A 23680-nucleotide genomic window follows, 5' to 3' on the forward strand; every position below is an offset into this window, starting at 1 on the left:
GTTGTTTTAAGGTTTTTCTAGCAAACCCACCATCTATATGGTCTTTCTCAGGGAAAGTTTCTGTTGTGATGATGTTGTTTTCCTTTGAATGGGCCACACTCTCCTGTTTCTTGGGATTTTTCTTTTTTTTAAAATCTGGACATTTAAATCTAATAATGTAGCTCTAGAAATCAGATTCTGTCTTTTCTCCAGAATGTGTTGATTTTTTTTTATTGTTGCTGTGCTGGAGATTAGCCTGAAGTATAAGTTTAAGTTCTTTTCAGTTCTTTTTCAACCTGCACCTTTTATTGGATGTGTGTGGTGACTTTTTAAATTTCCTTGTATATGTAGTTGCTTTTTTAAAAATGTCTGACTTTCAATAGGGTAAGAAGTAAAAAATGAATGGGTAGAAAAAATGAATGGGTAGGTTAATAAAAGAAAGAAAAAGGTCTCTGGCTCATTAAATCTCCTAGATTTTTCTTCAATCAGAGGAGGAGGAACTTGGGGGAGGATTAAAACAATGGCTGCCTGCCCATGGGTTTGTGTCTCTAAAATCAGAGTTGTATCTGTCAGTAATCAGTATGTAGATCCTCAATTTTTGGACAGAGTTCTTCTTGTCCTATAAATTTGTGCAGGCTCTCCCAGAGAAGATCTGTAGTTACCTGTCGTGAGACTGGTGCATAGGCAGGTGCTACAATGCTGTGAACTGAAATTGGCCAAAATTTACTACTCTCCAAATCTTAAGGTTGACTCCAGAGTTTCAAAATACTTACATTTGATACATTCTGCCAGTGCATTTGTTGTCTGAGGAAACAAGTTCCTGGTGTTTCTTACTTAGCTATCTTCCCAGAATCCTCTCTTCATTTTTTTAAAGAGTTTTATTTTTTATTTTTTTTTATTATTTCATTTTTATTTTTAACTATTGGGATTACATTTGAGTAAAGTAGTCTATTGCTTTAAAGCTTTAGAAAACAACAGCCTTGGACTAAACTAGTATGTTCATTCTTGTGCTTAACTCTTGTCTGAGCAGTTGTGACAGGCAGAGTAATGGCCCCTAAAGAGACCAAGTCTAAATTCCTGGAACCTGTAAACGTTACCTTGTACGGAATAGATGGAGTGGGGTGTTTGTTAATGTAACTAACTTAAGGGCCTTGAGATAGGGTGATGTATTAGTCTATTTTTTTTTGTTACTACAAAGAAATACCTAAGGCAGACTAATATTTGGGAGGCTGAAAGTCCAAGTTCAGGTGGCCCAGTTGGTTCTGCTTCTGATGAGGGCTTAATCGTGGACAGCATGAAATGGTAGGGAACATGTGTGGGAGCCAGAGATCACATCACCAAACAGGAAGCCAGAGAGTGATTAGGGGTCTAGAGATTGGGCTTGCTCTTATAACAACTCTCGGGAGAGTTCAGGGTTTTATGAATTCTGGGAGCAGCTACTTAATATTAATATCCTTAGGACCTTCCATTAGAGCCCCCACCTCTTAAATAGTGTCTCTCAGCTCCCACCTTGCCACATTGGGACCAAATCTCCAACACGTGAACCTTTGGAGGGTAATATTTTAAAACTATATCCAAGCCATAGCAGGTGACTCTTTTGTATAATTTGGATGGGCCCTAATGTAATCACTTATAGACATGAGGTAGAGGGAGACTTCAGAGAGAGAAGAGGAAAAAATGGCATGATTGCAGAGGCAGAGATTGAAACAATGTGACTTCTTATGGTTTGGATATGAGGTGTTCCCCAAAAGCTTGTGATCCTGGAATGTTCAGAGGTAAAATGATCAGATTATGAGAGTTGTGAGCTAATCAATGGATTAATCATTTGAATGGGTTACTAGGTGGTAGCTAAAGGCAGGTAAAGTTGGAGAGGGTGGGTCACTAGAGGTGTGCCCATAGGGATTATGTATTCTGTCCCTGGCTCCTGCTCTCTCCCTGCTTTCTGGCTGCCATCAGCTGAGCAGTGTCCTTCTGATACACCTCTCTGCCATAATACTCTTCCTCACCTTGGGATCAGAACAATTGAGTTGACTGTGGACTAAAACTTTGAAACCATAAGCCAAAAATAAATGTTTTCTCCTGTAAGTTGTTCTGGTTAGGTTTTTGTTCAGCAAATGAAATCTGATTAACATAGCTATAAGCCAAAAAGTGCTGGCAGATACTAGAAGCTGGAAGAGGTAAAGATAAGATTCTCCAGTAGAGCCTCCAGAGGTGTCATGCTGACACCTTGATTTTCATACCATTGACTGCTGGCCTCTGGAGTTGTGTTCCTTATTATCAGCTTTTCTTTTATTTATTATTACTTTTCCCTGAAGTTTAACACAATGCTTTCAGTTTTATGACTATTTCACTTACATATTGCTGCATAACAAACCATCCCTGAGTTTAATGGCTTAAAATAGCAACAATTTATGATTTCTATATTTTTCTTGGCTGACTAGATCCAGCTGGGGGTGGTGGTGGTTTCTTCACTGTGTGATGTCCTATGGAATCACTCAGAAGCTGCATTCATTTGAGACCTCAACCAAGGTTGGAAAGACCAAGATGACTTCACACTTACTGTGGCTGCAACTGGAATTGCGGGCATCAGTGACTGGGGACTGACTGGGCTTTAAGAGGATAAACACAGAAGTTGCCATGCTTATTAAGTCCTAAGCCAGAACTAACACAGTGTCACTTCTGCTGCTTTCTGTTGATTAGAGCAGATCACAAAGCATCCCAAGTTGAGGAACAGGGATGAAACAAACATACAGAAAGGAGGATTGTGGGGCTGGGGATATAGCTCAGTTGGCAGAGTGCTTGCCTCAAATGCCCAAGGCCCTGGGTTCAATCCCCAGCATGAGTAAAAATAATAAATAAATAAATAAGGAGTTTTACACAAGGGAAGGTAGGAATTTGCCAGTCATCTCCAGAAAGTATACAACAGACTGTTTAGAAAATGGACTTCAGCAAGAAACATTTTTTTTCTTTCTTTCTTTTTTTAAAATATTTTTTGGTAGTTGAACACAATACCTTTCTTTCTTTCTCTTTCTTTCTTTCTTTCTTTCTTTCTTTCTTTCTTTCTTTCTTTCTTTCTTTCTTTCTTTCTTTCTTTCTTTCTTTCTCTCTTTCTCTCTTTCTCTCTCTCTCTTTCTCTCTGTCTTTCATTCTTTCTTTCTTCCTTTCTCTCTCTTTCTCTCCTTCTCTATTTTTCTCTCTCTTTCTCTCTTTCTTTCTTTCTTTCTATGTGGTGGTGAGCATTGAATACCCAGGGCTTTGCACATGTGAGACAAGTGCTCTACCACTGAGCCATAACCCCAGCCCCTTCAGCAAGAAGCATTTTCTAAGAAATAATTTCTGGTGTGAAAACAAATCCATAGAAACTGCCTAAATAGAAACCTGCACACATGAGGCGTTTAAGAGATGCATGTTTTCTCTGGGTGCAGTGGTGTTTACCTGTAATCCCTGTGACTTGGAGGCTGAGGCTGGAGGATTACAAAGTTTGAGGCTAGCCTCAGCAATTTAGCAAGAACCTGTATCAAAATTAACAGCTACCAGTGAAGTGAGTGCAAATATGTTTCTAGGACTACTTCTGGACCAGTGACTTCCTTGGCAAATGGCGGAGCACTTCCAGAACTAAACCTTTCACTCCCTCCCTGGATATGGTATTGTGATAGCCAGTTTAGCCATTTGGAAATTCCCCATCTTGAGAGCAGCTTCTGAAAGGGAAGGGTTACAAAAGCATTCACCAAGTCCAGCAATTTCTCTGTCGTCTGCAGAGGATTAGAAGGGAAATGAAGAGACTGGGAGGATAGCTAATCCATCAGCACTTAGAGACCCTGGGGCAGATCCTTTCCTGGGCTTCCTGCATGGTTTGCCTGTAGCTGAATAAAGGGACTTCCTGGTAGAACCACTGCTTGGGTACAAGGGCTTGGTTTTTCTTTTGCTTTTTTATTGCTAGGGTTGAAACCTAGGACCTTGTGTGCAATGCTCTTTATTCCTGAGCTATGTCTCTAGCCCAAGGGCTTTGTTGAGTATGAGATTCTGACTGTGAGACTCCTGATTTCTTTCTAATCATTCTTTTCAGTTTCATTTCATTTCATTTAAAAGAAAATTCTTATGTAATTGTTATTCACTCCTTCTTTTACTCATTGCTGCTCTGGGGAATATGTGATGGTGTTGCCTAGTAGGAGGTAGGGATAGGATTCCAAGAACAGAATCAGAGATGTTCCTCGTGGAGAGTTTCCAAAGCCAAATTTCTCTTTTATGAGTTGTTTCTATTTTTTTATTTTGCATTTGATCATATCCTTTGAAATGCTTGTGTGTGCTTTGTCTTCCTTTGTACGTTTGTTTCCACTTGGAGGATGTTGTTTTTCTTAAGATGAGCTTGCTATTTTATCAGCAATCAGTGTGGCAAGGAGACAGGCCCTTTTGCTGATTTCTGTCCTCTGAGTTGGTTTTATTAGCCCAAATCTAGGGAGTTGCTCCGTTTTAATAGTTTATTTGGTTTCTATTTGAAACACCAACTGAAAAGCTCTAGGTTTTTGCCTTTAGCCATTGTTTCCATCTAATGACTAGATTTATAGTGTTTGCTCCATGGCCTGTGAATAAGTCCTGTCCTTTTCAAAGCTGGGCATCACCTATGCCTTTGCTGCTGTTGCCCAGCAGTTCCTCGAGCCTGCGGGGTTTTGTTTGCCTTCTCTAGTTTTTTCCTTTTATATCTTTGTGAGTTGCTCCATTGATCTTGGTTCCTGGGATGATTGAGAATGATGTGGGATGTATATATATATAGGGACTAGGGGTGAATATACCTTCTTTTTCCTTAACACATTTTGCAAATTCTTTGTTTTTTTCATTGCATAATTATTTTCATCATAATAATGCTTTTGTTATGAAGCATATACTTCTGGCATTTTAACTTTTTCTGTTTATGGCCGATCTAGGTTCTTTGACTGGGTTATGAATTAAATTTACATAAGACAGATTAGCAGGACAAATGCTATTTTAATTATGTGCATATACATAGGAGAGTCCCACAAAATATGAGACTGGGCCAGATGACCGACACTTATGAAGTTTCCCAAGCTCCAGAGAGGAACAGGGATCAGGGATTCTGGGGAGATGGGAACAAATATAGCAAGGTGAGAGGAGAAATTATATAGTGAATAAAGACTGTCTTGTGTGCAGATCAGCAGTGTCTCAGGTAATAAAAATTGTCTCTGAGCAGCCCTCTTCCTGAAATAGATCCTTTCACTAACGTAGATTTCCTTTATGGACAGAAATTATTTTATGAAAGCTTTTTAAAGTTATTCCTGTGACTGTAGTTTCTCTGAATAACCAGATGAAAATATGGCAGTGAAGCGTATGTGGTGTGGGGTGTCTGATCTGTCCTCATACGTGTAGTCATACTCTTGGGTGGGATTCCCTGGGCCCAGCAGTCCTCCCTCCCGTTGTACCTGTGTATCCTCCCTGGGGGGCTAGGGGTTTGTGCACCTCTCTTTCACAGTCTGGCATCCTCAACTTAAAGCTGCCTTATTCTCACCCTGTGTCCTGGCTTGTGTGTTTTCACCTATGTCTGCCTGTTTATCCCATTTACAATTTTTGGTTGTCTTTTCTCTTCCTGGGAGCTTGAACTTACAGAGCTTTTCCCTTTTGGTTATCACTTCTATTGTTTTCATGAAGCTGCTGAACTAGTTTTGACCATATAAATAAACAGGTTTTAAATGGCTGTCACTGGAGTATTCACCCCCAGGGCTTGTGGTGGTAACATCAGTCTGTTTGCTTGTTTCGATGAAATCAAATTGAACTGTTTATAAACCAGTGAGACAAGCTTTATCTATTTGTGTTTAAGAAAATGTCAAGCCCTGGCAGGATACTCAGTTTATTGACCCGAATGATGATTCTGAATGCCATTAGGTGTGGCTAATTGTGAGCTTCATGAAATTATTCTGTTCCCATCTTCATCCTAATTTCTTTCTCTTGGTCTGTCTTAAGGACTCTGTCCTTTTGTTTGCTTCATGCAGTAAGTTTGCATTGGATACAGTTGTGAACTGGACATCATACTTAGTATCAGAGAGACTGTGGAAAAAACATTAGTTAGAATCTCTGCCTAGGCCCAATTTATCATCTGGTGGGATAAATACACAAACAAAGAGGAAGTTCAGTGTATGACATGCTGCAAGTTCTGTGATGGGGAGAGCACAGGTTGCAGTGCAAAACCAAGGACAGGTACCTAACCCAGATGCTATGGTTTGGATGTGGTTTGAGCATGTCCTCTAGGGGTTCATGTGTGGGGAGCTTGGACCTCACTGCAGCAGTGTTTACAGGTGGTAGGACCTTTAAGAGGTAGAGCTTAGAGTGAAATCATTTGGGGGTACTGCCCTCAAAAAGGATTGAGGTCATTCTCCAAAGAGTGAGTTGTTGTAAGAGTGAATATGACCCCCAAATCACTCTCTGGCTTCCTTCCTGGTGTTTTAGAGAAAGACCTCTTATCACAACAGAGTTAGATTGAAGCCGGTGGTGGGAAGCAAAAAGGGTATTATAGCATCTGGGGCAGTAGCAGTAAGGATGGAGAGAGGTTGACTCAACAGACCTTCTGGAGGTAGAAGCAGCAAGATTTGCTGGTTGATTGTGCATGGGGTGTTTCATTTCTGACTTGGGGAGTCAGATGGCTACTGGGTGGGTAACAGTCACTGAGAGAAATAAAAGGGCATTGAAGGATAGGTTTGAGATCAACCATATTAGAAAATTTTTCTTCTCTAAGTTTATTTATTCATTTATTGCCAAAATATTTTCTGGCCCAGTGGCATTTATGTAATATTGTGTTGTGTATCAGGAGGGACGTGAAGAAGTGTGAGTTCCAGTCTTCAGAAATTCAGCCATAGTTGAGGTAGCAAGGTAAACATTTAGTGAGTGACTGTTGGGTCAGCAGTTTTCTACGCTATCTCCCTGCCTCGTCCATCTTCTTTGTTTCTCTATGTCCTGCTCATAAACTTTTCAGGCCAGGCACAGATTTACATTTAGATGGGAGAAATAAGTCCTGGTATGTGATCGCACAGTAAGATGACTATAGTTAAAATAATGTATACATATTTCGAAATAGCTAGAAGAGAGGATTTGAATGTTTCATCATAAAGAAATAACTTGTTTGGAGTGATGGGTAGATATGCTAATCATCCTGATTTGATCATTACATAGTGTACACATGTAATGAATCACTGCATTGTATCCCATAAATTTGTACAACTCTTGTGTCAACTAGACTTTTTTTTACAAGGGAAACTTTCAAATCCAGTAAAACATAAGTGAAGCTGCTTAGCTTGGCATTCACATTTTTAAGAAACTTTTGCCAGTCTACCTTTTCTACCTTCTCTTGTCACAAAGTCCTTTTGTCTTACATCCAGCTGGGCCTACCCACTCTGTTTTATCTTGTTTTTAATTCAGTGTTACTAGTATTTCAAGACTCATCTTGTTTTCCCTCTTTCCCACAAAACTTTCCCTAACCTTTTTACCCCCAATGATATGTTTTCCAACTCTGAACTCTTATTATAAACATCATTCATTTGACCCTGACATACATATCTTGTTTTCTAAACAGATTTTAAGCTCCAAGAGCAGTAACTATCTTATATTGTTAGTTATCTCCCACAGGATCTAGTACAGTGCTCAATAGGAAGCTTGTAGGTACTTTTAAAAACTATTTACTACCTTTGTGAGAAAATTACAATCTAATGATAATTTTAATTAAGTAGCAAGTGAAAAACAACAGTCAGGATTCAGAGGAGAAAGATTCGTATATGACCTAAAATGGTACCATGATCTTAGCCTTTTAAAGTAAGACTGTATTACAGACCTGTATCCAGGTATGGTCACACTGCCTATAATTCCAGCTTCTCTGGGAGGAAAAGGCAGGAAGATTGCAAGTTTGCAGACAGCCTCAATAACATATTGATACCTTATCTCAAAATAAAAAATAAGAAGGGGATGAGAATGTCCCTTGGTGGTAATCTTTCCAGGTTTTAATTCCTTGTACAAAAAAAAGGGCAGACTCATAGACACCCCCAAACCTTTGAACTACTTCCACAAAGAAGCACTATTGTAAGTAGTGACTTTGCATTCAGTGTGGCCATAAAAACAAATATAGCCATTGTTACTTGGAATCTGTTATTAGCAGATTATCATTCTAAGCTCTGTATTCAAGGTGCTGTAGACTTTTGGATTTGAAAGTTATAGATGAGTGAAGTTTGAATTAAGTCCCTAAGATAACAATATCTCCCTGTCCTCTACCTCTTGGGGCTTTTTATAATACACATAACTGTTAATATTACATATCTTTCAGGAACAGTATGTAAATATTTAGCCAAGTCTTTAGGAGCTTTTGGCAGATACAGAGTTGAGATGATGCTCCCTGGCAAGCACACAGAGCTCAGCTCTTTTGTTTGTAGTAAAATGGAATCCTGGTCTTTCAAGTGAGCCGAACCAGAAATAGGGTCAACATTTTCTTACAGGATGGAGGAACCTAAGAATGGTAGTCTTGAAGAACACCTCCTATGTTCTCAGAGTGCTCAGGTGAAGTTAAAATTCACTTTAGAAAATAATTTTGGTTTTCCTTAAACACTGATAAGTGCATAGTTAATTCTTGAAAGTCCTATGCCATCTAGCATGGTGACAGTGATTTTAACAGTATATACTCGGTTCTCTGTATATACAAGTTCTGCATTCATGTATTCAACCAAGGATAAAATGAAAATATTTTGGGGAAAAATGCATCTGTGCTGAACATGTTCAGGTTTTTCTTCCTATTAGCCCCTAAACAATACAGTGTAACAACTATTTACATAGCATTTATATTGTATGAGGTATTATTAATCATCTAGAAATGAATTAAAGAATACAGAAAGATGTACATGGGTTATATGTAAATACTATGCCATTTTATATAAGGCATCTATGCATTTGGGACCTGTGGGGGTCCTGAAATAAACCTACCCACCATGAATACTGAGATACAACTGTGTACTTTTGAAAAGATGTTGTCAAAATCCTACTTAGCTTCTAAAATAATTAAAATATCCACCAAATGTTTACCTTTGAGTAGTATACCTTATTTATATATATATATCTTTCATGATAAACTAGTTGGTAAATATTTGATAAGGTATCTGAATGAAGTAATTTACTATTTGGGACAGTTAGCTTTAATTCAACTGTTTTAGTTGAGTTAGTTGTTTTAGTTGTTTTAATGACTTCAATCTTCAATAGTAGTTCTGCAGCTCTTTTTCATGGCAGTATTGTGGTCAACAGAGCTAGTTACCTATCAGGACACTTTCTTAATCAAAGTGCGAGAATCATATGATCTGCACATGTACAATTGCTTATTTTTCTCTCTCTCAATCAAGAGATACCAGGCAACTAAGAAGTGGCTTATTCCCTTAGACATTAATAATTGAGTCCTCAAGAGGACATGTCCACTGACCTTTTTAGTTGTATATGAAGAGTTTCTATTGGGCAAGTGCATTTAGAGATCCTTCTGTGAGTTGTGATTTCGATAGGTATGTCCATCTTTACATTGAGTTCATCTTTTGCTTATTGATTTATTAAAGTTCTTTATATATTTTGTGTATTGATTATGTAACTCTTAGATACATTTATTATAAATTATCTCCTTAATTGTGACCTGACTTTTATTTTTAATTAAAAACAGTTTTATTATGAGAATTTTCAACATATGTAAAAATGAAGAGAGTAGTATAATTGACCCTTACATACTCATCACTTGGCTTCAGCAGTTAGCAACATTTTGCCAATCTTATTTCCCCCGTTTTTTACCTTCCCATAAAGGAGATTGCAGATCCATGTCATTTTTTTTCCTGTAAATTTACTCATTATGTATTAATGAGTGATAAAGAAGTTTAAGAAGAAATACCACCATCCTATGATCATGCCTAACGAAGTTAATAATTTATTAATATTCAAAATTTCCCTTTTGTTCTATAAATATCTTTTTACAGTTGATTTATTGGGATGAGGAGGAACTGAAACAACTTCCACACATCGCTTTTAGTCTTTAAAAATTTTTTTCTTTTCTTCAATGTACTGGGGTTTGAACCCAGAGGCATTCTACCACTAAACTATATCCTCAGCCTTTTAAAAATTTTTATTTTGAGACAGGGTCTTAATACATTGCTGAGGATGGCCTTGAACGTGTAGATCTTTCTTTCTCATCCTCAGGAGCAGCTAGATTACAGATGTGCACCACTGTACCCAAAATATTTTATAGATAGTATGTATGCTTCCTAATTCATGAACCCTTTAGATGCATATGTCATTTTTAGTAATGCTGAGGTTGATCAGTGGATTTATTGCAGATTGTGTCATCTTGATCTTTTTACAAAATTCCTTTCACTTAATAGTTTTAGCGTCCATCAGTAATCTCTGCCTAGACTCATTAGTTTGTTTTTTTTCTTTTATCAGGTGTTGTAAAATGATGATTGTATAATTGTATTTTCTTTCAACATGTATTAGCTGGATGCCCCTCTACCCATATTCTCCCAGTACTGGGTGCTCTACCACTGACCTACTTCTGTAGACCTTTTTCATTTTTTTCTTTTCAGAATCTCACTAAGTTGTCCAGGCTGGCATTGGAATTGAAATCCTGCCTCAGTTGCTGGGAATATAGGAATGGGCCACTGCACCTGGCAGAATTCTTTTATAAAGAAACTATTTTTCATCAATTACTTGTTCGTATATAATGCAGGTTTTTTAGGGAATGTAGGAAAATGCTTTTATTACTAATTTTCTTCATTTTAACTTTCATAATATTAAGTTGCTGTCTTAGCAGCCTCTAGTAACCATATGGTCAGCAATTTTATGTTAGTGTCCTGAACTCCAGTAACCACAGGAAGTATGAAGAGAGACAGAAAATATCTGTATGCTCAGTAGGTTGCATCACAGGAGTGGATCTCAGAGTTAAGGAACCAAAATCTTTTATAATGGGTAGTATACATGTCTGCCCTTTGCTCCAGATGGAGATATTCTGTCTCCTAAGGCTATTCATTACATAAACATCCTTGAATAGAGTCCAAAACATAAGTAGCCATTGCCTTACTTTTCAAGATGTGTAGTAAGGAGAATTTTCTCTCAATTTTATCCATCCCTCATTTCTATACTATCTTGATTTTTGCAGAATTTTCCCTTGAGTACGTCATGCTGTCAGCTCTTTTGATTAATTTGACTGACAAATTGGGACTAAGCCCATTTATTTTATCTCATACAACATTTAGTTTAGGTTACTGTCAACAGGGATCCAAGCAGCCGGATAAGTATAACTTTCAGTATAACATCAACCATGCCCACCAGCATCTCAGATTCAATCAGTTGCACAAATTTAATTAGCCAATAGAGTCTTTGGTTTTCTCTTGAATTTTCTATATTGACCTTTCCACTTAGCCCAAGGCATTAATCCAGATAGCTTAAAATGTATTAGTGATTGCACAGGGTTTGTCTTAACATGTAAATTGGAAGTCAAGGACAGTTTTTCATCCATAAGAACCCTGTTCATGATTTGAAGCAAACCTGAGTGACCTCAGTTGAGGTACAATGAAGACTTCAGTTGAAGTCAGATGATAAATATGTTGTTTTTTAATTTTTTAAAAAAACATGTTTTTTAATTGGAGGACTCTCATAGTAGTATGTGTAAAAATTGAGTGACTTACATCTTTAGGAAGCTTCTGTGAATAACCAGCATGGCCTTGTTTTGAAGTCATTTTAACAATCATTGGAGGGCACATGATCAACTGGTGGCATTCCCTTAAACATTTGAAAGTCTTTTACAACTGCGCCTAAGTGCATATTTTGAGGAGTGAGGCAAGTTAATGCCTGCTTTCAAAAAAGAAATACAATCCCAGGACACGCATGATGCCCCTGTAAAAAGATAGCATTTGGACTTTTTGGAGCTCTGCAGGATCCTTCCAACATTACCTAACAACAAGCTCTAAATAACAAAAAACTTTAGAGTTTATCAGTGAGTCCAAGTAATTAATTCTAGTCTTTGGATTTGGAGATACTGCTTGTAGGTGGTATGTCTAAGTTGTTTTGTTATACCACCAGCTGAGAGGCATTCACCTCCCTCAGACAGTGCTTGAGTGGTGGCCTCAGAAAAGGGGAAGACATCCGGAGTTTTTGACAGGTGTTTTGCATAGAAGGGTCAGCCATTGGAGGCAGGGCCATTATGTACAGTTTTTGATAGATTTTTCAGTAAGGTTAAGGGGAAAGGAAGTCAAATTGTGAGCAGATGGAGGATGACAGACCCAGCAGATGAATTTAAAGTGGTTACAACAGTTTGGGAGAGACATAGCAGAGCATTTTCCTAGGTGAGGAAGACTGTAGGGGCAGTTTCTTTCTTATTTTTTTTAATTATTAAAGATATTTATGGTCTAGGGTTGTGGCTCAGCTTTAAGACTCTCGCCTAGCATGTGTGAGGCTCAGGTTTGATCCTTAGCACCACATAAAAATAAATAAATAAAATAATATAAAGGTATTATGTTCAATTACAACTAAAAAAATTAAAAGAGATATTTATTATTCCTGATTGCATAATATAGGTATAAGTGCCAGCTACAGAGTTTCTGTTTTGTGCTCTGAGTTATATGTATGAGAACCCTACACTTTCTTCTCATTACAGTCTGTGTCCGTACCTGCTAATCTAAATCCAGCAAGGAATTTATATGGTGTAACACAGTTGACTTTATAGAGGATGCTTCTTTTTGCTGCTTCTGTTTAAAATTTTTCTTCCACAATGTCTGTTTTCTGCTTTTCCTCTTTTTGGAAACTGATTTTTTTTCCTCCTGAAGCAGTTTCAAATGACACAGAACATTGGCATTCTTCCTTCTGTTGTATCTTCTAGGGTCAGGGATGTTCCCCTCCCAGGTGTCCAAGTTGTTCTCCCTCTACCTCCAGAGAATCAACTGCCCCACTTCGTAGCATCACCTTTCCCCCATCATTCTCTACTGCAGCAAGGTTTTTTGTCTGGAATGGTCATGTACAAGAGGGGCAAGAAACTTTTATAAAACTCCACTTTATCCCACTAGGGCTACCAAAGGATCAAGGAGTGAATCAGCAGCGTACTCAAAAAAGTGGTTATTATCTTATGATACAAAACTCAGCCTCGGGAGAATTCAGATGTGGTTGAACAGAATGAAGTTTGAGTCTTCTGTACACCCTTTGGCTAGAGTATGCAGAAGATGTACCAACTAGGCTGTCTCAGGATATCCTTACTGGAAAAAAAGAAGCAGGCCAGGAATAATCAGGACAGAGCCATAAATTTCCAAAATAGGGAAAAACTTTATTTATTATTTGTTATTTTACTTTATGGCTGTTTTTGAGTCTTCAATTCAATGGAATTTAATTTTATATATAGTAAGAGGGCAGGATCCAATTTTAATTTTGTTAGATAATCTATTACCATACCATCCTTTTCTATAATCTGCAGTATCAGCTTTTCTGTTAATCAAGTTTCCATGTATGTGTCTGTCCTTGTGCTCTTGATCCTTTTTTATTGGCTTAATAATTGTCCCCACACTGTCCTAATTACTAAACTTTTCTAATATTTCTGGCTATCTGATTGGTGAGTCTTCCAACCTTGTTTTTTAAAATTATCTTTGCTTTTCTTAATTCTTATCACTTGGTGTGTCTATATTAATTTTGGAATCTGCTTTTGTTAGATCACTTTCTCTCTCTCTCTCTCTCTCTCTCTCTCTCTCTCTCTCTCTCTCTCACACACACACACACACACACACACACACACACCCATTACTGTTTATATTGGAATTGCATTGTCTTTATAACCAACTTGGGGAGAATTTCATCTTTATAATATTAAATCTTTTAAGCCATGAGCACAGCACATCTCTCCTGTTTGAGGAACATCTCCTTAAAAACATGATATACCAGTGCAGGGGGTGGGGGGAGAACCTGACTTCTCTGTCACCCTATACACAAAAGTTAATTTTAGATGGATCATAGACCTCAACATAAAAGCTAAATCCATAAAGGTTCTAGAAGAAAACAAGAAATGTTTTACTTTGAAGTAGGCAGAGATTTCTTAGGCCATGAAAAGCATGAGACATAAAGGGAGGAAAAGAAGGTAAAGTATTAGACTTTACCAAATATCTAAAAACCTCTGCTTATCAAAAGATTTTAGGAAGAAAATAAGTTAGCAAACTACAAACTAGGAGAAAGTATATGCAGTGCATAATTATGACTATATAAGAAAGGAAAGAAGCAACCTGTTTTTAAAATGGACAAAAATCTTGAATAATGTTAGTCAGCATCTATATATCAGAGAGAACATTTGACATTTGGTTTGGGTGAATTGGCTTATTTCATTTAGCATGATAATATCCATTTCTATCCATATACCAGCAAATGCCATAATTTCATTCTTCTTTATGACTAATATTCCATTGTGTATATGTAACACATTTTCTTTATCCATTCATCTGTTGAAGGATACCTAGGTTGGTTCCATAGCTTAGCTATTATGAATTGAGTTTCTGTAAACATTGATATGGCTGTGTCACTATGGTATGCTGATTTTAAGTCTTTTGGATATATGCTGAAGAGTGGGATGACTGGGTCAAATGGTGGTTCCACTGTAAGTTTTCTGAGGAATCTCCATACTGTTTCCAATAGTGGTTGCACCAATTTGCAGTGCCACCAGCAGTGTATGAGTGTACCTTTTTCTCTATATCTTCACCAACATTTATTGTTACTTATATTCTTGATAATTGCCATTCAGTCAGGGACCATTTTATTTCACTGACTACATTTGGCAATGTCTGGAAATATTTTGATTGTCATGATTGGAAGGAGGAGTGTCATGCTATTGGCATCTATTTGGTAGAGGCCACAGAGGCTGCAGGGCACAGGACATAAATAGCCTGCAGTGCACAGGATGTTGCTCCGCACTGCCCACCAAAACATAGGGTTATTTGGTCCAAAATGATTAGTACCAAGGTTGGGAAACCTTGTTCTAGAACTTACCCTTATCACCAAAGCTGAGTCAGCATCAATCAGATTTTTTGACTGTACGCATAGTCCAAATCAATTGCTCAGACTTGGCATTTTCACATGTTAAGTATTTCTTCCTGACAGACTTAGTATCAAATTTTCATAAATATATGTAATCTGGGCTGGGGATGTGGCTCAAGTGTAGCGCGCTCACCTGGCATGTTTGTGGCCTAGGTTCGATCCTCAACACCACATACAAACAAAGATGTTGTGTCTGCCGATAACTGAAAAATAAATATTAAAAAATTCTCTCTCTCTCTCTCTCTCTCTCTCTCTAAATAAATAAATAAATAAATAAATAAATAAATAAATAAATAAATGTAATCTTAAATTTGGAGTTAAAAGTCCACAAATCCAAACATGTCCAAAGTCAAAATTATATGTATCATTTCTGTTAAATTTAAGTTGCTATAGGTTTTGTTTTTAACTTGCACTAAGTATCCAAACAAATGACCTTTGTCACTGTTCTTTAAAGTGTATGTGAGGGGAATGGATCAGGGGAAACACATGATAGTAATTGATCTTTTTTCTTTCTCCACAGAATGACAGGCAGAGAGTTTTTCTCTTGTTTCCCAGAACTCTATCCCTTCCTTCTCAAACAGCTGGAAGCTGTAGCCAGTACAGTGGACAGGTAAAAAGTTTTTCAGAAGCCCATGATGATTTCTTCTGTTAAGAGTTATTTTCTGCCAGGTGCGGTAGTACAGGCCTATAATCCCAGCAGCTCAGGAGGCTGAGGCAGGAGGATTTCGAGTTCAAAGCCACCCTCAGCAAAAGTGAGGTGCTAAGTAACTCAGTGAGACCCTGCCTTTAAATAAAATACAAAACAGGGCTGGGGATATGGCTCAGTGGTCCAGTGCCCCTGAGTTCAACCCCTAGTACCACCCCCAAGAATCCCCCAAAAAAGAGGGCTTCCAGTCTCATCAGGGCAGTTAGAGAAGTTCATCGTTGCCCTTTCAACCACACCCTATCACTGGTAGTGGGATTTTTAGTATGGACATTAGAACATGTGCCATTATATTCTGCCAGGGGTATTTGCATATTGTGTGAATATATGTGGATAGTCTATAATAGGAAAATAAAATTATATCAATTAGTTTTTCTTCTGTTTATGATACTTTTCCTCATATTAGTAGTTTGTGCAGACAGACTTTGGCCCTAGTATGTTCATGCCTTAAATACATTTGGACACCAAAAGTTTCACATTTCATACTCAAGAGTAATAGACTCTGCTTAAGCAAATGACTGACTTTGAGAAGAAAATCATGTGCAAGAGCCCAATCCCTGATTTTTCCTAGAGTTTTTTCCCTTTTGATGAATACTAGGAAGATATGAAATGAATGGAGAAAAAAGTGAAAAAAAAAGGAAAACTCAAAAGAGTCTCACTTCATATACAGAATTAATTAATTACTTAATGAGAAAGGGTTTGAAGATAGTGCCTCAATTATTAAAGTTCAGATCTTTTGTGTACATCCACTTTTTTTTCAGTGATCTGGGGCAATTGGACCATCACCCAAGCATGTTCCTGTTACTTTTGGTGCTGGAGAGACTGTATCCCTCCCTGATGGATGGCACCTCTTCTGCTCTCAGCATTGTACCTTTTGTTCCCTTCATTATGAGGTAGTATCATCCTAAGTGAAAATACTGGGGGTGGTCATGGGAATTTTGTGAGGATATTTTAGTTTGTTTTTATTTCAGAAATTATTATATAATAAGAGATGTTAATTAATTAGTTTATGTTTTTCCTTGGGAGGGATCTTGTATATACAGGAGCAGGAGGCTTATTGCCCCTGTCCCAGACCACCCTCCAGTGTTTTAGTGGAAGGTTCTTCTCTCATGGGTGCACCCACTGTGTAAGTAGTGTTTTCCTTGGAGACCTGCCTGCTAATGGGTGTGTGGTACTGATACAAGGTACTCTTTTGAAAAACATAGCCTGGGTATTTGCATTATTCCTGTGTTGAGCTCACCCAGCATGGTGCAGACTTGCTCCTGGCATATAGCCCCTGTTGAGCAGTTCAAGAGGACATCAGGACACCTGGTTCTTCACTTGGAGGAATGTGCTAGGGCATGCAGGGGTGGCTTGTTGATGGCAATGCCATGTAGTACAAGTTCCTACTCATCTCCTTCAAGCTTGGAGTGCCTAAAAAATGAAACATGAACATAGAATATGCATGGAATTCAGAAACAGGCTTTCCTGCTTCGGGAGCCCATGGCCCCAGTTTTCATTTTGGATTAAACACCACAATAAGCAGGCCTTCAAAAAGTATTCACATTTTCTTGAGAAACACTCTGGAAGCCTATAGTACTGGTTAACTTTTACCTTTATGCTTTCTTCTTGACAAAACGGCAACTTCATTTTATTGTATCCACTGAAAATTGAAATGGACTTGGAGCAGAAGGATAAGAATACCAAACTCAAGAGAGTGTGTTTATTATTTATGTGGTGCTCTGGGTTCTACTTCTGGTTTCACAGAGCCGACTTATGCAGTTTATTGTGAGAAACCATTAAACATGAGATTCTGATGTGTGCTAGCTGTGGCCATTTGCTTGCAACAAGTCCTGGCTGTGGCTCTGTTATCTTTGATCACAGAGATGACTCACTCAAGCTGGTTTTGTTTCCTGATACACAAAGTTACCAGTCTCCTTCATTCAGCATTTGGTGATTCATTTTAGGAATTTGGGTGGTCAGTTTTACTTTCAGGTTCCCTTTTATGACTATCTGGGGGAAAAAACCCAAGATATAGTTTTAGAAAGTTAATGTAAGGGAGAAACACAGAGAATCCCAGTGTACATTACAAACAAAAATATGCCATGGAGGGCTGGAGATGTGGCTCAAGCGGTAGCGTGCTTGCCTGGCATGTGTGCGGCCCGGGTTCGATCCTCAGCACCACATACCAACAAAGATGTTGTGTCTGCCGAGAACTAAAAAATAAATATTAAAAATTCTCTCTCTCTCTCTCTCCCCCTCTCTCATTCTCTCTTAAAAAAAATATGCCATGGAACTTGGTCATCAGTCTGTGTTGAAAACATTGTTTGCAGGAGTTTTTTTTTTTTTTTTTTTTCTTTTTTCTATCAGACTATGATGTGTTGGATCCTGGAAGCCACAAATTACTGCATTAAAAATATCTTTCTAAACTTATTTGTTTACATATAATCAGAATGCACATACTACTTATTATCTTAAAAGCAAATATTATATACAACAAAATTGCATTAATATAGAAAATTTAAATACTACTTTGGAGCTACTGTACTTAGTGTGTTTTTTAAAAAAACAAAAACTAAAAAGACACAAAGTAAGAAGTTTTTAATCATATTGTCCTGATGAAAATGTTGTAGTCAATAGTTGCTTTCTGCCTGAATACAGATTTATAGTGCACCACCAGAGGAGAAGCTCTGCAGTGGATTCCTTAGTTGGTCAGTAGGCTGGGATTCATTGAGGGTACGTGTGTCATAAAGCAATGTTTCTCAAATTTTAAGTTATAAAGATACCACTTGGGAATCTCATGAATTCTGATTCAGTAGATTCTGGGATGGGCCTGAAAATCCTTCTTTCAAACAGACTTCCAGGTAATATGATCCTGCTGGTCTAAGGACCACACTTTGAGTAGCGGGATTACATTTGGGATATTAAACATCATCAGTGTCATGTACACAGAGACATTTAATAAACTAGACAGGAGTAGGGTCACACTTGGATGTACTTGGTTAGGCTATTTAAGGAGTTTTATAAAAGTAGATTTTGACTCAGGAGTGTAGAATAAGCAAAGATGTATTCTGAGCAGAGAGGTCATTAGAAAAAAGCCTGCTTTTTGTTTTTTTTGTTTTTTTGTTTACCATGACTTCTAGAGGAGGAGTTTTCACTCCTATTTTTCCCATTGAGGAAATTGAGGTTCAGAGAGTGAGCCAGTTGCAGAGTTGAAATTTGAACTCAAGAGTGCAGGGCTTTTCAGGAGTATTATATGTACTCTTTCTATTACACCAAAATAACCAGCTCCCTTTTGAGTTGCCATGCACTTAAGCCACATTGAATGTGCCTGTGAGGCTTGAATGTTATGCAATGAAGAGAGAGTGAAGACTATGTCTCCAGTCACTGCATCTGAATACAGGTTGTTTTCAGGGTGTATCCATTGGTGGGATTGCGCATCATTTTGCTTTTCCAGTACTAAAGGTTAGTTGATTGGGTTTATCAGCCATATGTAATCAGACACACATCTGTGGGATGGTGGTCCATGGCCAAATACACTCTTGTCCCTTGAACATCTACTGTGGTAAATGGAAGGAGCCTAGATTAAAATTAGAATATCCAGTTCTGAGTAGCATCAATTTGCTATAGCAACAACCTATGCTACCCCAAAATGTTCACTGGGGAGATGAACTATAAGTGGATCTTTAAAAAATAGCAAATTTGATAAAACTGCACACATTTGATTTAATGATCTCAGAGAACATTACTCATTAAGAATGTAAAAGATTGATTATGAATCCTATTATTCCAAAGCAATGTTTGTGGTTCTGATGAAGACTGAGCAGTTTTGATTTGGGGTAGCTGTTGAAAATATGGATGTACACATGGGAAATAGGTGGTATTTTATCTTGATAGCATCCTTAATGGGAACATAAGTACTTAGAAGAGCTCTCATTAGACCCAAGGATACTCTGAATCTAGCTAAAGAGAAAATTTTCAGGTAGTGGGAGTTGCACAGTTGCTTTGACCATACTAAAGTGAATCCTACAATGCAAAGACGATTAAAAGCCTAACAACAGCTTTTATTTTCCTTGATTTATGTATGCTTACCTGCTATTTCTATCCTCTCTGCATTGCTAAGTACCATTTGTATTTTTAGTCCTTTGTTCCACATTTAAGAATATATCCAAGCTTAAGGTTTTTGTTGTTGTTGACTGAAATCTTAGAAATCTCTGGTTTGGATTTTCTAGTTGCGTGTATGTGCTTGCGTGCACACAGTTATAATTGTTGCAACATCTTAGGACAGAAATAATAATATTAATCCCAACATCTTGTTTACAAATTTTCTTTAATCCAGTGTATTTTATGTGCCTGATGTTTTGCTGGATCCAGGTCCGCAGTCCTTTAATATATTGATATGATAACTCCGATTTAGGACTATTCACCCTTCAGTTGAAATACCACAGAGCATAGTAATTCATGTTTTCAAAGGAAATGTGTCTGGCTTTGTGACACGCTCACTAGTGCCCACTGTCTGGGGCTTTCTAGACACTAGAAGTCTTTTCAGAGACTAAAATGTCTCCTGACATGCATCTTTGAATTCCTTTTCACAGGCAAGTTTCAAGTTTCCCTTGAAGAACTGTAAGAAACCACATATGCCCCAAACCTAGGATCCTGGAGTCTTGAACAGAGCAAAGACCCAGGACTCAAAAGACTGGGTTCTGTCCAGGTTCTGCCATTTACTAGTTGTGACACTTGGACAAAGCTCTTTATTCTCTGCAACAGCCTGGTGATCTGTTTGAGGGAGCTGGGGCAGTTGGGAAAGTGGCTCTGTTGCTGAAAACTGAAATTGGAGCATCTGATTAATATCTGTGGAGAAACTCTGTCGTTGCCTTTCATTTGCTTTTGTGGTTGCTTTTAAAAGGTCTTCCCTCCCACCCTCAGCACTACACCTTTGGGCTTATTTTCATTACAAATGACTTTCAGCACCTCTTTTTCCCAATCCATTTTAGTCATTGTTCTCTTAAAGAAGTTTTCAGTGAAATCTACTCTTTTTCTGACAAACACTAAAGTACAAATAGCAATACAGTCTTAAACACATGGTATAGGAATTACCTATAGGGACCTATGTAGTAGAAACTTGTTTAGATGAAATATGAAAATCTAGCTGACAAAGAATGGAAAAATACATGTTTTATGTATTTTTAAAATATTTCATGGAAACTTCCTCTCTTATAAGAGAGGAAGGTGGGAATATAAAAATTGAGAGAAAGGATGGGAGAGGAGGGGGAGGTGTAGTGGGGATAGGAAGGGCAGCAGAATAGAATAGACATTATGATTGATGTATGTACATTCCATGTATGTATTATGTGTCAAATTACATTCTGCTGTCATGTATGACTAAAAAAAAAATAAAAATGAATCGTATGGTTAAAAAAAATCCTCTGCAAGATTACAACCCTCCCCCCCAAAAAAATAAAATAGTTGATTTTTTTTAAGATTGTGTCATTGGGAAGTAATATTGACTCTTGTTTTGTTTTTTTTGAAAGTTATATAATTCAGGTATTACCACTTTAGTCCTTACCCAGGCTATGAAGTGAAACAGCTCATTTTCCACGGTAGTGTGTTGGGGCTTTTGCAGGAGGCAGTAGCTGACTTCTTCTTCTATTTGTGATTGTAACACTGGAAACTCTCCTTCAAGATTGCACATCACATTTCTACCGGCCATATTCCCAGCATCCTTGTAGATAAATAAAGGACAAGATTTTTTTTTTTTTTACAGAGAAATAAAGAAGCAGAGTGGCTACAGCACTGCTGAGCTGGAAGTCAGAAAAGTCCTCATTTTCTGTCCATCTCAGCTCCGGATCACCTCCCCTCCTCTATAGCCTTTGTCATTAAACCTCTTTTCTTGCCATTCATCACAACTGTAATGTGCTATCATGCTCAGTCTCCCCAAGTAAATCTTAATCTCTTTGCACACAGAAATAGTTGTGGGGTTTCTGTGTTTTTTTGTGGGTTGTGGTACTTTTCTATAATTTGTTCAGGTTTGGATGCAGAGCTAGACAGAGTCACGTAAAAATGAATCAAATTTTGAAATTGTGACTTTTTGTCTGAGCAGTTGTGTATCTCTGAAGTACACAAGGGATTCCTAGTCCTACTATATTAGAGCCACATTTTGTATCTCACTGGTTACTAGTTATGTAGAAAAGAGGCCCTGATAAGTTTCATATTTTACCTAGCTTTTGAGGAGTATTATGTTCTAATATAAGCTCTGACATTTTGTTTATATTGTGACTTCCCCTCTTTGACCCTGTTTCCTTTTCTGTCAAATTAAGATATTGGCCTTGTTGTTACCTAGGTCTTCTCTGGCCTCATGAGCCTGTGACCTCAGACCTTCCTGGACTGTAAACTTCTCTCCCCTGATTGCTTTTTAGGGACTCCTGTGGAAGCCCATCTTTCTGTCCCCTGCTGCATGTTTAAGAGCCATATGAGAGAAGCCTGGATTGATAAGAGTAGGAGAGGGGGTATTTTTTCTGTTTAAAATCATAGAATTATAAGTAAGCCAAAACAGGTGGGAAAATCCTCTCAGATTAATGCAGCTTGAATGGAAGACTCATGCAGGAGAGCCCTGTGTGCTTCAGGCTATAGATCAGTGTGATGGGAATAAATAATTCTGCTTATGAAATAGTGCTCCTAAGTTTGCTTATTAAGAAAAATTTTAGAGAGAGGAAGGAGTTGGTAGTATAATGGAGAGAGAGGGCACTTCCTTAAATATATTTCTTCAATATTCAGTTGATAAATGTGTATATGTAATTTACGTAGGGCAACAATGTATCCTTTCAATACATGTATACAGAGTTAATAATCAGATCAGGGTAAGTGGCGTATCCACCACCTTATGTTTCTTTGTGTTGGTAACATTTAAAATCTGAGAACAGACTTTTTCATCCTGCTTTGGCATGTCTCTGCTAATAAACTAGAAACTCCTGAGGCTAGAAAAGAGACATTGTGGCCTATGAGTGAGACCACATACCTGTACCCAGATAAATGATGTGCAAGTGAGCCCAGAATCATGTCAGTAATTTGAGGAAAGTGTAGGATGGGAATGTTATGCCTGGGGCCTACAGAAGGATTTTTCAATAGAAAGGAAAATATTTTATTAATGACCAAACCAGTTGTGTTGATATCAGACTGGATCATTAAATGTATCACTTGCTGAGAACTAGTAAGGATTCCCAAAGAGTAAGTCATGCCTGAGTCACCTCATTGTTAATGGGATTACTAGGATGGTGGATATAGATAGTGCAGCTTTATTTAATATTTGATTTACTTAAATGAAAACAGACTAGATTGCATGTTTATCAAATTTGTGTGTGAAGTAAACATTACAGGCAAGGGAATAGAAAATCAAAATAGTTTTCAAGCATAGGCATGACAAACACAATTTCAGCCTTGTGGCCGTTACCTCTGTGTGGCTATTACTTCTGTGTGGCTGGAAGGGAAGGGTTCAGTTGAAAGCCATATACTCTAGTTTCCATTTAATTTGTGATGTGTTGTTTTTGTTTGATTGTTTATATGTCTGATATAGTCCATAATTGAAAAGTAATATTCAAAATAGCTTTAGATTGATGGGCTGAGACTATCAAGATAACATTTAATAGAGATATGTATCATATTCTGATTTTTTCAATTAAAAAATCATACACATGCAAAATGAGGGATATCTGGCTTCATGGAAGTTTTTATGAAAAACAACAAAAAAGTCTTGTGGAATGGGATTTCCTTGTGACCTGTGACAATTGTAGTGTGACAATTGCCACTTTTTGATAGCAGAGGCAATAATCCCCCTGAACTCCGTTGCTTAAACTAAACCCCACATTATTCTGTTTATTATTCTGCTCTGGGATCCCCATTTTAGAAGGGTCATTGATAAACTAATATTTATCCAGGCGAGGTGACCAACATAAG

General features: G+C 37.7%; 1 protein-coding gene and 1 pseudogene across 3 annotated transcripts in view; both read left to right on the forward strand.

The window, feature by feature from the left end:
* The window catches only part of LOC144373041 (transport and Golgi organization protein 1 homolog), a 153329-nt pseudogene that overhangs the window by 25536 nt on the left and 104113 nt on the right, over positions 1–23680 (forward strand).
* The window catches only part of LOC144373042 (tRNA (32-2'-O)-methyltransferase regulator THADA-like), a 75148-nt gene that overhangs the window by 7513 nt on the left and 43955 nt on the right, over positions 1–23680 (forward strand). For all 3 annotated transcript variants that reach the window (XR_013432843.1, XR_013432844.1, XM_078036159.1), the window contains exons 2-3: positions 15569–15658; positions 16513–16644. Coding sequence is in view for 1 of the 3 variants with exons in the window: in XM_078036159.1 (XP_077892285.1) it covers positions 15569–15658; positions 16513–16644 (222 nt within the window). In the remaining 2 variants the exon portion in view is untranslated. The remainder of the gene's footprint in view (positions 1–15568; positions 15659–16512; positions 16645–23680) is intronic.

Source organism: Ictidomys tridecemlineatus, unplaced genomic scaffold (assembly GCF_052094955.1).
Source record: "Ictidomys tridecemlineatus isolate mIctTri1 unplaced genomic scaffold, mIctTri1.hap1 Scaffold_218, whole genome shotgun sequence".
Taxonomy (NCBI): domain Eukaryota; kingdom Metazoa; phylum Chordata; class Mammalia; order Rodentia; family Sciuridae; genus Ictidomys; species Ictidomys tridecemlineatus.